The sequence below is a fragment of the Zonotrichia leucophrys genome, chromosome 10 (assembly GCF_028769735.1).
Source record: "Zonotrichia leucophrys gambelii isolate GWCS_2022_RI chromosome 10, RI_Zleu_2.0, whole genome shotgun sequence".
In the NCBI taxonomy this organism is placed as follows: Eukaryota; Metazoa; Chordata; class Aves; order Passeriformes; family Passerellidae; genus Zonotrichia; species Zonotrichia leucophrys.
The window spans coordinates 17111325-17125929 of NC_088180.1; the positions used below are offsets into that span (position 1 = coordinate 17111325).

Genomic DNA, 14605 nt, shown 5'->3' on the forward strand with positions numbered 1-14605 from the left:
AGGTCTTTTGAACGTGTTCCAAGAAGCTTCTCCATCCAGGGGGTCTATGCTGGAAACAAGCGTCAGCTTGATATAAATTACATCAAATGGACAAATCTCAGCATGCCTGTCTAACTGTCTTAAAAACACAATCCAGGCAGTTCTGACCTGCTGGCCTTGTTAAGGACATGAATGACAAGCGTTTATGAGCTGGCAAGCAAACAGACATGCCTTTAAATACTTCACAGCACTACAAAGTGACTTCTTGAGAATCTGGGAAACCTTCCACTTAATTTACTGTGTGCTGCTCACGGCGTGACCCCTCACGGATGTAACATCTTTGTAAGGAGCACAATCTAGAGTTCTGCTAAGACAGGGGGGTGAATTCTTCCCAGCTTTGCAGAATTCCACAAAATGCTTTGCTGGACTGCTCAGAGAGCAAGGCTTGCCAGAGATCCCAGGCTGGAGCTCCCTAAATGGTACCTTAAAGCCATGAATTTGCCCCAAGTTGGGTAGACTTTCCCAAATTATGGATCATTTTCCTCAGGCCCCAGGGTGGACTCCTCAGGGCTGCACTCGTTCATCTCAAACTACAAAGCTCAATATATAAAAATCTTTGGAACGATCCAATTTACTTGAAGTAAATCAAGCTGAAGTGGGAGTATTTTTCACAGTAGGAGAAATCTCTAGGTGGGTTTTACAAGCAAGTCTGGGAAAAACACCAACTGTTTGTTCTTCCCACAGCTTTTAAGTCATTCACAGATTAATACTGCTTATACTTTCCTAGACAAAACAGCATGAGCAAGAAGGTTTCCAACAGATCTTTGGTGGTCACATATAAATCACCCTCTTTAAGAGGTTTTTTTCCTTTCCTCAAGTCATCTGTTTTCATGAAGAATTTCTTAATACATAGATTTTACAGAGAGTCCACAAATTAATAGACACAGTTCTGTGTGTTCACTCAAGATCACTAAGTCTTATTTTATTAACAAATTACTTTGTCAGATCCCATGAAGCTTTGCAAAGGAGCAACACAACTTTGCAGTTAAGACACAACTCCTTTATCTGAAGGAAATCCATATTTTTTTCCACTCTATTTCTCTAACAGTAGAAACATTCACCTTCTCCTGACAGTCTCTATTTTTATCATTAAAAATGGGTCGAGCAGTACTTTGTCCAAAACAATCTCAAGTGTTTGGCAATACAAGGGGAACTTAATTTTTTCCATGATGAAGATTGTATTGGAATTTGCTGTGAAAACACACATTTTTGACCAGGGACCAGACATCAGTGCAGTCAACTGTGTTGCATGAGCAAGAACTTTAAAAAAACCAGATCAGAAAATAGATTTATAAAATGATACAATTTCAGTGATATTTATTTATTCCTCAACATCAGATTAAAATGCTAAGGAATAAAGTGATTACCACTGAAGAAAGTCCGAGGTGTGAGAAGAGTTCACACTGGCAGAGTATCAAATGTGTCCTGGAGTCAACTGAGCTTCACAACAGCAGAAATGGGTCAGAATAACAAATTTAAAATCACAAGTGCAGAGTTACAGACCCAACAAAAGTAAATAAATGTATGAAAGGAGAAGTTAACCATCTATTGAAAAAATTATCTAAAAATGCTGTGTATTTGTAAAGGAGTTACATGGTCATGGATATGGAAGATTTCCACTGATCTGTAACTTGACATTCTCTATCCATAAAAGGGAGACAGAAGTACCTGGGATTGTTAACAAAAGACTCAAGGAAAAAATCCACATGTAAACCAGGTAGGAATTGCACCCTAATCTCAGCTATAAACAGTTCAGCTGGTTCAGCTATAAGAAATAAAGAGGGCATCCTCTGAAAGGGGAGCACACAAAAGGCCTATCAGACAACTTACTAAAACCTTGGTGTGTTTGTGCACATCTTTTGTAACAAAAGAATCTCATGCACCAGTGAAGGATCCAGCACCCCACTGAAAGGGAACACTGCTCTCACTTAACCATCACCTCTCTTGCCAAACTAAGATTTCCTGTCCAGGAGGTGCACAATGAAATCCCATTGTGTTTGTGAGGAGACACTGCTCCTCAGGATCCCTTCTGTCCTGAGCTTCTGTGACTTTTAAGCACATTTCTAACAATAGTATCTAGCAAAAGCTCTTTGACAATGTTTTAAACAGGAGCTCCCTGTTCCAAACAGAGGGGAATAATGAGGAATCCTTCCCACAGGAAGGGCTGTTGCTGGACAGCCAGGCTGGAATGAGGCTGGTCGAGCTGTAACCCTGCAGCCAGAGTGAAAAGAGCTCATCACTCAGGTGAGCCCAGCAAATACAAAATCAAAGTGAACATGGGCATCCTGTAAGGACTGCTACTCACAGGTACAGACAAAGCTGCCCTGTACCAGCTGAGTCCTGGTCATGAACTGCAGGCACACTCCCAGATCACTCTGCTGCTGAACAAAACACAGGGTAACTGTCTAGAGCTCCCATTATTTACATCAGAAATGCATTCATAGCGCTTGGGAAAAATGTCTTAACTCTGCAGCTACTCTGAGATGCATCTTTTATACAAAATGTAACCAGCTTTTTCTTCTTCCTGGAATTATACAAAAGAAGTCTGGATAGGGCCCAAAGATTGTCCATTCTCTGTAACACGCAGATGCCTGATAAGCCTGGTATTTCTTCACACCACATTTAAATGGAGCCAGAAGCCCTGGGTTACTGCACTTCTGGCCTCAGGTCAGTGAAACATTTTCCCTTCTTGGTCAGAGTTTTCAGATGGAAAGATAAGTCACTAGAGCATATCTAAACCCTGCCTCACTAACTCATCTGGTCTGGAAACCAAACCTGAGCTCCTCACTGCTCATCTCAACAGATGAGAGTCGTGCCCAGCACGCCAGTGCTGTGGGGACGCTGACCATGAGAACCATGCATTAAGGCCAGTGTACCCAGAGCTCTGAGCAGTCTGGCTCCTCTCCAGTGAAGGCCCTACCTTTGACCACTCTGATGCTTCCCAGATGGACAGGCAGTCCCTGCCCTCACAGCTCTGCACCGTGGCAGGCTTGCTGCCCAGGCAGTAGAGGTCTCTGGTGTTGACGTAGGTGCCGTTCTGCAGCTGATAGACACAAGTGACCTCCCGGTGCTGCACTCCCTTCTCACACGTGGCAGAGCAGGGGCTCCAGTGGCCAGTCACCCACCTGGGAAGGAGCCAGAGGATACAGGTTAGCAAACTGTTGGAATAAAACATTATGCTTCACTTACAGCCAGTGAGAAGTGGGCAGCTCTTCCTGGGTGTGTGGGTGCTTTGGTGGTGCTGTGCTGCTGTCACCCTGAGCTCACTGATCCCCTCTGGGAGCTGAAGTGTGTAAAGCAGCAGTGTCAGTATGCAAGGGAATATTCCCTCTTGACTCCATGTCAGGCAAAACCCCAAACTCTGCATCACTCCCTTTAACCCCACTCTCTGCAGTGGGGCTGGTTTTTTCTCTCAGATAGAGACAGACTTGTCTGCAGACTGTCCTGCAAGACCATTCCTTGCAAGGGAAAGGAGAAATCCTCCCTGCTCTGTCTTCCAGCTCCACTGACTCCAGCAAGTGCTGGAAGCACCACAGTGGGGCTACAAGCAGTGAATAAAGTGTCTAAGAAGGATCTGAAAGAGGAGGGATGGAGGGAATGACATTTTTTTCTAAAAGAAAAGCAGCATCGATCTTCAGCTTCCTGCAATCTGTCAGTGAGAGCATGCTCTCTGTAATTACAGGCATTCCTGCATGGAGTGAGGGACTGGAGCAATAACTGTGCAGCCACTGAGCACCAGAAGGCTCTCATGCCTTTCTCACCAGGCAATTGACCTTCTAGCCTGTTATTTAGGACTGTCATGCAGATCTGTATCCTTACACCATGAATCTTTTACCTGTCACCCAGTCCTGGGCTGCCTATTATGGTAAGGGGCCCAAAAAAGACTTCTCAAAAAGGTCTGCTGAGAAATACTATCTGAAATAATATTCTGCTGGAGACTCCTGTAACCCAGGTAGAACAACTTATTTACCACATTTGTTTTGAAGGTGTTGTGTGTTACTTCTCTGAAATGAATTAAAAAACTATTTCCCATCCCTGAAGGGGAGAAAATCAGCTCAGCACCATTTGTAGGAACATCTTCACCTGCTGCAACTGTCATGAATTCATTTGTGAATGCCATGAGTGGTGTGACAGCACTGATGACTGTGCTGACAGTGCAGGCAGAAGCCATTTGGTTTGAGCAGCACTGGCCAGACTGGCCACCTGTCTTTTGTGGAACAAGGCCCTGCTCAAATGTTCCTGTGCATTAAAGCAGTTGACTGACACATCTGTGAATTTCTGTTGGCTAAAACAGCTGAAGAGACACCAAACCTGTTTCTCCAGACTGCAGTTTTGGTGCATCTCTGTGGCCCAGGGCTTGGTATTTCTCCTATGGAATGGGAAAATGTCAGCTGGGAAATTGAATACCAGGGCTGAAAGCCTGACAAAAATAGCCCTGAAGTGCAGAAATCAGCGTTCATGAAAATGAATAGCCAGGCCTCCTTGGTATCAGCTGGGCTCTGCCCTGTTGGAGAAAGGTGAGGGAATTATCCACCTGGGGGAAGGAACCTCCTGACAAAGGCCTGGAGGGCAGCAATGACTGTGCTTTATGAGCTGAGTGTGAGTCACAAGGCTGGCAAAGGGCTCTGCCCAGGCTCCACTCAGCTAATATTCACTTCAGCACTGCTCTCACTGTGATCTACAGCTACTGGCAGAAGAAAAAGGGAAAGGGGCTGAAAGCAAAGGAGAAAGATAAAAATACATTCTTGGCAGAGGCTGTCTGTGAGCTTGCACTTAGGATGGGCAGCACACAGCATGCCAACTATTTCCAAGATGCCTTAAGAAGAAAGGTTATGGCTTTCCTTTTAGGAAGAAAAATTCCTTTCTATTTTTTTTTTTGTTTGTTTGTTTGTTGCTCTTGTGGAGGGGAGAAATCACCTGGTTTCTACCCTGTTGCTGGTCTCTCAGTACCAGCACAGACATGACAGAGTGCAACTAGAAAATTAGCACAGAAAAAACAAGTATTACCATCATCATGAGAAGAATGATTGCATAGGGAACAAGCTGAAACTCAGGGTATCAATACAAAGATGTATCTGTGGTGAAAACAATCTCCAGCTTCAGCCACCATCCACTACATCCACTCCTGATCCCAACCCCGTGGTTACAAATCAGGTGGGGCAATGCCTTAAGGGATCTCTGAAACCTCACAGCCCACTCTGCCCTGCCTGTGACAGTCAAAATACTCAGAAATTAAAGGCTATTTTCAAGTGGTGGTTTTACTTTCACATCCAGGAGACAAGAGAGATTAAATGTTTGAATAATACTAATATGTAAAGTAGGTTATTTTCAAAAGCACCAAGGGGATGATGATCACTTTGACCACTGAACTTCATCCTCTCAGTGAAATTTTTGCTTGAATCAATGGCTTGTAAAAGCAATCTGGCAAGCAAGTAAAGGTGAGACCTACATACAGTCCTGGCAGTGCCCTGAACCCCCACAGTTCCCCCAAATTCTCCTTCACAGGCAGCTGAAAATATTGTTTTAGTGCCTGTAACACACAAGAACACTGCAACTATATTTCAACAATGTTCACAACCAACATAGAAAGACAAAGGATTTATGGATAAAGTGATTAAAGATGAAAATTCCTGCCAGTTTCAAATTTTTGGAAGGAATTTGCAGCAAGATATTAGCAGAATTACTATCTGCAAGTAATATACAGACAGGGGAGAAAAATGTGATGTGCAAATAGTATCACATTATGGTAACTATTAAAATGCAGCACAGGTAGATTTTTGTCTCTACACTGTCATTACACCTTCTGAACACACCTGAGTTTGTTTAACAACAAGACCTACTTAGAGGGTGATTTTCTTTAAAAAAAGGAGGCACTTTTCTTATGACAATGTCAAAAATAACTCCAGTGTTCTAACTCCAAACCCCAGGCTGGCTCTGCATTATTAACTAAGCCAATTAACTGCTGTACACTAAGCCCTGTGTATATCATATACAGAATTTGGCTTCCAGTTACACTTTAAGCCTGTAAACTGATCTTAGGGATTGCTTGACACCAGAGTTCCTTTCAGCTTCTTTCCCTCCCAGGTTATAACCTATCTTCTGTGGGGTCCCAGGAGAGCCTCTCACTTTGCCAACAAACACTGATTTACGTGACAAACACACTCATCTTTTCACAGCCACAGGGATGCCTTCATCCCTGGTATTATTATTTTTTGTAATCTTACCTCTGCAGAAGATTCCAGAGCTAAGTGATCCCTGCTGGTGGTTAGATTCAGGAAGAAAGTGATGAGCCTTTAAGCAGAGATTTTACCCCAGTCAGTGGCTGTCTTTCCAGCTAAAATATGCCCAGAAGGGTGTGATTTTCAAAAGCTTCAAAAAGCTGGGATGGGCAGGACATGCAATCTGAGAGGGCTGCTCTAAATCTTTGTCTTCTGAGTCTTCCTCAACCTCTGACCTCTCAGTATCTCTTCTGAGGAATTGGGAGTTCTTCTTCTAATCTGCTTTGGCAACACTCATCTGGCAGGACCCTGGAGCAAACTTGAAATATCTTTTGGACATTCAGTTCATCATTTGATCTTTCTATGGTCTGGATTAGTTTTTAACCTTGAATTATCTACTCTACCTGCTTGCCTAAGACTCCCACATTTTCTAGGAAAAAAAAAAAAATGCCTGCAGCACAATGTACATAAACCCAGGGGAGATGAATGTCTGCAAATGAGGGCTTGGAGCTAAAGATTTGGGGAAAAAAGTTAGGAAGACAAAATGGATGGAGGACTTGTTTTTTTAGAGCTGGCTCTTACCTACAGTTTAGAGCCTGTGCTACTGCTGAGTAAAGCATCAGAGGAAACTTTCTACAAAATATGTCTGAAAAAGCCAGGTGACAGAAACAGACCTAAAGCCCTGGAATATGAGGGTTCCACTTCTAGCAGATTTTACTGAAAACCTTTTGGTTTAATGCACAGGTGAGGATAAGTCCATGCCTAGTTAGCACTGGTTGTCTTTAGCACCAGTTTGTGATGCAAAATCACATTGAAGTCACTCAGTTTTCTGAGGCACCTGGAGGAAAATGTGGCTCTACTGATTTAGGCAAAAGTCAGACCAGCTTTCAGCAGGGCTGGGTTTTTACATTGGATAATTTTAGCAATAAGAATTGGAAAAGATTTCTTAGAATCAGTCATGTGGAACTGACAGATATACTTTGCTTACAGCTGTCAAACCAAGCTCATGCTCGGCTGTGTAGAAGAAAAGTCTCTTTACAAATGGAATTGTGTTTCCCATGAAACACACACACACTCTGCTGTTGGACTGTCCTCTCCCCACTCACTCCTGAGGCTTCCACCACCTCTCTGCTGCACTGGGCTCAAAACAATCAGGTGAATCTTGTCTTTTGGGAACAGGTTGTGCCACACCCAGTCACTAAAAGGCTTTTTTTTTTTCTTTTTTTGGAGAAAAGTACAAGGAATCTAGTAGAATAATACAGCTGCTGATGTTGAAAGTAGGACTCCAAGACTAACATTCCTGTCTGATTGCCTTTATAAACAGTGCTCAGTAATTTTCCAGTACAGTAGTCATTCTGCTAACAGACTTGCCAACTTTCACTCACACAGGTTTCTTTTTTTCTTTAGTGATTATCATTTTGACAGCTTTTTTTTTTTTTCTTTTTCAATTTCCCACCAATAAGATTGGCCATGGAACAATGTTTTATAATTTACATACACCTTGGGAAGGTCTTTTTTCAGATGGAAGCCATTGTTCCCTCTCCTCCTCCCCCACATGAGCAGATCTCTCAGTTTTGGAGGACTCAGTGTGGGGTCAGTGTGAGGAGGTGGCACCAAGGGACAGAATTTCAGCACTCTCAGAGCTCCTCTGCAGTGAGTTTTCCCTACCCACCTCCATGGTAGGTGTAGCTTTAATGGGGCAACTGGTTTCCAGCTCCACTCCCTGCCTTTCCAGGAAGGCAGTGCCTCCTCAGCTCCCAGCACACGATGCAAACTGTGAAGATCATTACAGCAGGCAGCAGGAGGAGTGGATTTCACAATTAAATATTTTGCTATATTATCCTGCTAATCCTTTTCTGTGGGTTAGAACAGCACTTGGCCTGAAGAGCTTCAAAACAAAGCAGCACAGATCATGTAACATTTTAAAACAAGGCAATGGTCAACCACAAGGTTGGTGAGTCAAACACTGCACTGGGAAAGGAGTGATGGAAGCCAGCCTGGGTGTTTACACCAAAGCTAAGGGACCTGTCTCATGACTCCATGTGGAAAATAATGTCAAATTAACTCCTGCTCCAGCAAATCAGCTTGGATTGTTTGATGTAAATGCATTTACAGTAGCCAAAGAACACTTTTCATTCTACACTGTCTGTTCCCCAGCCTTCTCTGCCAGAATTGTTCCACTGAGTTGAGCTGTTGGATTTGCTGGAAGATACAAGCAAACTGTCTTTCTGTGGTTAATTAGCCACTGCCTGGCACTTGATGACCTGCCTACAACCTGGAGCACAGGAGGCTTTGCCTCCTTTTGGTGGATGGGGATCAGCATCACCTGACCTGGGCCCCAGACATCAGCCACCCCTCACAAAGGTGCTGGGAGTGTCTCAGGTTTTCTGGTGTGCAGCATTTTGGTTTTTGCTGCTGCAATGGCCACGGAGCCCTGCTGCAGGCAGTGCCCCGAGGAGCTGCCACCAGAGCGCAGCATTCCCTGCTCCAGCCCCTCCAGCACAGTCCTGGCAAATTCATTAAGCTCAAGCTGATTCTGGAGATCCCAACTCCAGCTTTGGGAAGTACTTCAAAATGAGCTCTTACGTGGTGCCTCCTTGGATCAGAGGGTGCTAACATTACTATTGATGCCAGATTTCCAGGCTAAAATGAAACCCTCCCCACGGCTGTTCCTTCTTTTCTTTTTTCTTTTCATGTAACCAAATCCAATGCACATCAAAGATGTTTCTCAGCACAAGGCACAGACAAAGGTTTGAACCTACTGGGATTGAACTTTATGGATGATAAACTGCATTAATGAAAGGACTGACCCATTTGGAGCCATCAAACATCCAGCTCAGCCCCTTCAGCTAACAAACACCCACATCCCTCCAGTTTAGTGCCATTTCTGTACAGCCCTGTGAGGAATTTGCTGATGTTCTCAAAGAGTTTTCCATCATATTGTTCCCCCCAAATTCTAGTATTTGCAAGACAGCCACCTCACAAATCTGAGATTGTTTTGCTCCCCATCTACCCTGATGAGAACACACAGAAATGGGGTGCAAACAGCCCAGAGTCAGGGAGACAGACTGATTTCTGTATTATTCTGATTCCTGTACTCCTGGCTGTTAAACAGAGCAGTGTCACAGGGATATGGTGAAGTCCAGAGGGCAGAGTGGACTCTCAGTCAGCACATGGATACACCCTAAGCCTAAATCAGACCAGGAGTCAAAGCAAAGGGCACTATCAACCATCACACACTGAGGCACCATTATTTTGGCACTCCCCAGCCTTTGGACATGTTTTTGAGGTGCTGAGCCAACTGGGGCCTTGACTGACTCTTAGAACTGGCTTTATTTTCCCCCAGTGGGCACTGATGTGGTGTGTGAACCCTTGGGGAGCCTGGTGCTGGATTCCAGCCCATGATGGAAAAATGAAAGGAAAAGAGAAGAAAGAAAGAAGGAAGTGACCCATGTAACCACAGAGCTGACCTCAGCAGCGTGCCAGCTTTTAGAGCTGATTTGGAGGGCAACAATAATCAAGGGCACAGTGGTAAAAGGATGCAAGATAGGCTTCCTCCAGGCAAAACTCCTTGGCTGCATTTCTCTGACTAAAATAACTGGTTTTCCAGACAAAGGAAATGTGGTAGATTTAATCTGTTTGGTGAAGAACTCCTTTTGCTGCATGGGAAATGCTTACTGGTGACATGCTGAGAAACACAGATATAATTGTGTAATTGATAGAGAGGTGAGAGCTGGCCTCCCATCTACCTTTAGTGCTGCAAAGGAGGATCAGGTATGAAAGGAATTTAGATCAGTCACTAGTGGGCTTCCTGAAAGGTCTGTCTTGCATTTGATCTAATTTAGTATGCTCATTAATGACCTTGGCACAAAAAAGAAGAAAACTGCTGGAAAATTGAAGAAAATGCTGACAATACAAAGCCTAGAAGCAGTGTCAATGCCTCAGAGGATTAGGATGTCAAACAGGAAGAGCTGAATAACCTTCAGTACTGCAATAACAAAAACTAGGATGGAAACAAACAGCTCACAGTGCAAGGCTGAGGGCTCAGGGACCAATAACAAACATTTCTGTGTTAGAGTAGGGTTCATACAATGAAATAAATGAGGAGGAAAACATCTCGAATGACTGTAAGCCACAAATATGATGCAGCCATGAAAAAAGCAATAAGAAGTTAAAGTAATGGATTTAGCCCAGAAAAATGATTGAAGGAGGAGATACAATGGTTTGTTGTGTCCTGTGGCAAATAGCCCAAGGCTGAAAGGAAGGGAGGGAAAATACTCTGTAAGAAAAGGAACAGAGCTGATGCACAAAAAAAAAAGGCTGAAAAATGACAGTGAGTAACTTAGGCTGGAAAGAAAAGGTTCTGACCCACATGAACAGCAAGGTCAAAGGAGAGCCTACCAGTGAGGGAAGGAGCCTGTGGGAAAAGCTCAGCCTATAGAAAGCAGTCTAAGATATGCTGCTGGTAGTAGCAGAAAACTAACCCTGGGGCTCAGGAGATATTTTCAAGTCCTAAACAGTGAAAATAAGTGCTCAGGGTCTCCTGTGGTTTTCTGTAGATGCAGCCAGGGATTTCTGGCATAGGCTGCTGTTCAGCATCCATGTAAGAACACCAAATATTCAGCAGGCCCCTGAAAGAACTTAACCTCTCCTAAAATCTCTTACAGCAAAGAGGAGAAAAATTACCAGCGTTTGCACACAGTCCATTACAAGTCCAACAGTTGGGGAATTTCATGTGGTTTTGGTGCTTTTCCTGCCTTGGAGGGGAGCAGTTTCATAGCCACAGCCCCAGCCATGCAGGCAGAAGTGTGTGGCCAGTGGCCGAGCTGTGTTTTCAGTGAAAACAGCTGATGGGATCTGTGATTTGTGAGTGTGGTGCCAGCCCCAGGGCTGGCCCTGCCGCTGTATTTGGGTTGGTGCTGGGCGTGCTGGAAGCGACCCATCCACACCGCATGCAGGAATCCAGATTCCATCTGGTTACAGCAGGGTTTTGTAAAAAATACCTAAAGAGCTAGGCAAAGGATTAGAATAAAGAGGTGCTAATAGGGTGCAGTTGGGACAGGAAAGGAAGCTGTAAAGAATTTAATGGAAAAAGAGGGTCAAGGAACATAAAAAATAAAATAAGAAGAAAAAGAGGCATTTTTTTTTAAAAGGTGAAAGAGTAACAATAATAAAGAATGAAAGATTCTTTTATTTTTGCCAGTTTCAACAAAACCCTTAAGAAAATTCTCTTCTCTGACGTTTAATTTTAAAACATGTCAGTGTATCCAATCAAGTTTTAAATCCTGCTTTGTTTTCCTCAGATGCTGGGTTGCAGTTGGAGAATTCCAATCTTCTCCTTGGCCTCATGAAAGTACTGTCCCCTGCCCTACATTATTTGGCTCTCCTGAGAGGTGGCTGAAGTTCAAAGGGATATATAATTTACAAAGCACTTTGGGATCGTGCTGGAAGAAAGACACTGTTATTAATAACATACCCTTTTTTCTTCCTGATCACTTTATAAATGTGGGTAACTATTTATTTTATTTTTATTACAATCTCAACAGCAACAGCCTCTTCCTCCACTTAAACAATATGATCTCACCCCATCCCAAAGAGTTTGCAATCCAGTTTATACATGGATTGAGAGAGGAAACAAAGGGACAGTGTGGGATAGTGAACTAAAGTCACACAGCCCATCCCAAAGTGAAACAGAGACTGAGTGTCCTCTGACCCAGCCCTGTGCTGGCCAAAAGACCCCCCTCTAGAGATAAATACTCTGAAAGGTGATTCTCCTAAATTTGGAGTGAAAGTGCAAATGCAATTCAGAATGCACAAAACAGAGCTGGTTTACCAGAGAAAGGAGAGCATTGTTCCTTCTTCTGAACTCAGGTGAAGGGCTTAGGTCTGAGTGGAAATGGGAAAGGACCTTATTGTAACAAGATGCTACAATAATTTTACTTGAAACCCTAAAACAAATTCAGGGCTCATAAAAAAAGCATTGACATGGTGAAAGAGAATGGTTTCTTTAAGATGTTCTTGGTCAGAGAATATGCTAAGCATGCTTTTCTAATGTCTGGGTGGGCAAACGCAAGTGGAAATTTAAATTCTACAGAGGCACAGAGAATGTGCTTCTGAAAATGTTTCCAGTTAAAAGCATGTTAAGTGTGAAAGTGTACTCTACACGGAGGGAGTGAGGGAGTGTGGTCTATCAGATCATCAGCAAGGATTCTGTGGCCTTTCCAGGTTCTAAGCACATTGACAGTGTCTGCTGTCATTGCTCTGAAAAAATCAGGCCAACAAGAGTGTCCCTGTGCCAGAGCTGACTGCAGCTGGGCAGAGCTGTGTAAGCTGTGCCCATAAACTGCCTGCTGCCTCCACACAGGAGAAGAGAGACCTTGGAATAACATTAAGGGCTGGACCAAATTCCCCAGAGGAACACAGGCGGGATACAGGAGCAGAGTAATCCTTTCTGAGGAGGTTTTGTGTGATTTAACCTCACCCACTGCCACTGCCCTGACAGGCAGCAGTGCCATGGTGGGAGGGCACCAAAGAGACCTCCCCAGGGGCTCAGGGTCATGGGGTCCCTCAGAGCACACTATGGGTCTCAGGGCTGTGACACCGCCAGAACTTCCCATCCTTGCTCTCAGCTGGTAGAGGCAGAAGCTGCCCACAACTTCCAGAACAACTTCCAGAACTTGTAAAGTTGCTTTTGTTCATCTCTACCACCTGGAACCCCTCCTATACCTGCCTGGGCTCACTCCAGTCTACTCCTGACAGCTTTCTAAAAGGTCTGGGAGAAATACTTCATGCCAGGGCAGCAACACAAGCAGATGTTTTTTGTTTCTTTCTGAGAGAGTGGCATGACAGAAATCCCAGCCTCACTGGACTTCCTTCTTGAAGGAAACAGTTGTTTCCTTGAAGCCATTGGGATTTTGGCTCTCCTTCCACACCAGGGTATCTCATTATACCTTTCAGTACTGCAAGCTGCACAGCCAATATTGTCCAGCAGCAATAACAGGCAGTGCAGACAGAAACTGAAACCTGAACCAGCCTTACTGATGGATGACCTGACACTGCATTTCCCTGCTCCAGGGCACTTTAATCAGAGTGCAGGGCTAATTAGAAGTGTGCTGCTTGCTGTTCCCCCCATTGCTTCTGCCAGCAGCATTAGCTTTGTAGGTGCATTTCCCTGGCTTGTCTGATTATCCAAGATGCAGCAGCCAGCAGGTTGGTTTGAAGATGCTTTTTTAGGTATTGTTTAGCTTTATCTGAAATTGATTTTATCACAGAATATTCTGAGTTGGAAGGAACCCACAAGGATCATTGAGCCCACCTCTGAAGTGAATGGCCTACACATGGATCAAACCCCTGACCCTGGTGTTATTCTAACTGCTATCAAAATCAGAGTTTCTACACTACAATGCTAAACATCACTGCAGAACAAGAGTGAACTTTTTTTTTGTCAGCAAACAAACTGAACAAATTAATTTACCTTCCTGTCTTTTGCCATTTTGGCCAGAAATGTCTTTTTTAATATAACACAGATCAAAATAATTTCAGCTGAAAGTGCTTGCCAAATTAAAATAAAAAAGCTACTTTTATTATTTTTAGAGATCTCTAATAACTAGTGAGGAGAAAAGCACCCTTACTGAGAAAAACATCTAAAATGTGTTTCATCATAATTTAATTTATTGGCTTCAGGGTTTTTGTTTGACAGCTAATCAGACCCCATTCTGTGCTGATTCAAAAAAAGAAAGGTTAGATATGCAGTCACTTTACTCTTGTCTAACTTTATACTGTAAATTCTGTCTCCCAGGAGGCAACCAAGGGGAAAAGAAAACCATCCCCAAACAATGTATGAAGGCAGCCTGCATGGAATCTGGCCTTACTGACCACAAATTAAATGGGCTTTGTCTGAGGTAATGAAAATCTGACCTGCACAACAAAAGGAAATGAATATTACAGCTGCTTACTGTGGCTAACAATGTGTCCCAATACTTTGAGACATTTGCACTGTGTTCAGCAGACGGAGGCTTTGGAAAGGGGCAGTTTCTGAAGGAAAAGGATATTGATTTTAGTGTTTTTAACTCCTTACCGTGACTGGCAGGGGTGTGTGTTACATTTCCTGACCTGGGGCTCGGGGCGGGTCACTCGCTGGCAGTCACTGTCATTCACCAGTGTCATGGTCTTGTTAATGATCCGAGTGCAGGACACGATGGTTCTCCTCTCACCTGGAAGCCAAATCAAAAAGAACGCTGAACAAAACCACCTCCACTCATCAAAACTCCAAAACTCAAGAGCTTGGAGCTCCCTGCTCCCTCTACCAGATGTACTCTACCACCTCTGCAAGAAATCTTATTCTCCAC

The 14605-nt window shown here is 43.8% G+C and overlaps 1 protein-coding gene across 1 annotated transcript in view; it reads right to left on the reverse strand.

Moving 5' to 3' along the window:
• The window catches only part of ADAMTS17 (ADAM metallopeptidase with thrombospondin type 1 motif 17), a 155991-nt gene that overhangs the window by 19817 nt on the left and 121569 nt on the right, over window positions 1–14605 (reverse strand). The window contains exons 19-20 of the mRNA XM_064722306.1: window positions 14335–14470; window positions 2960–3164 (exon numbers count right to left, since the gene is read on the reverse strand). Coding sequence (XP_064578376.1) covers window positions 2960–3164; window positions 14335–14470 — 341 coding nt within the window. The remainder of the gene's footprint in view (window positions 1–2959; window positions 3165–14334; window positions 14471–14605) is intronic.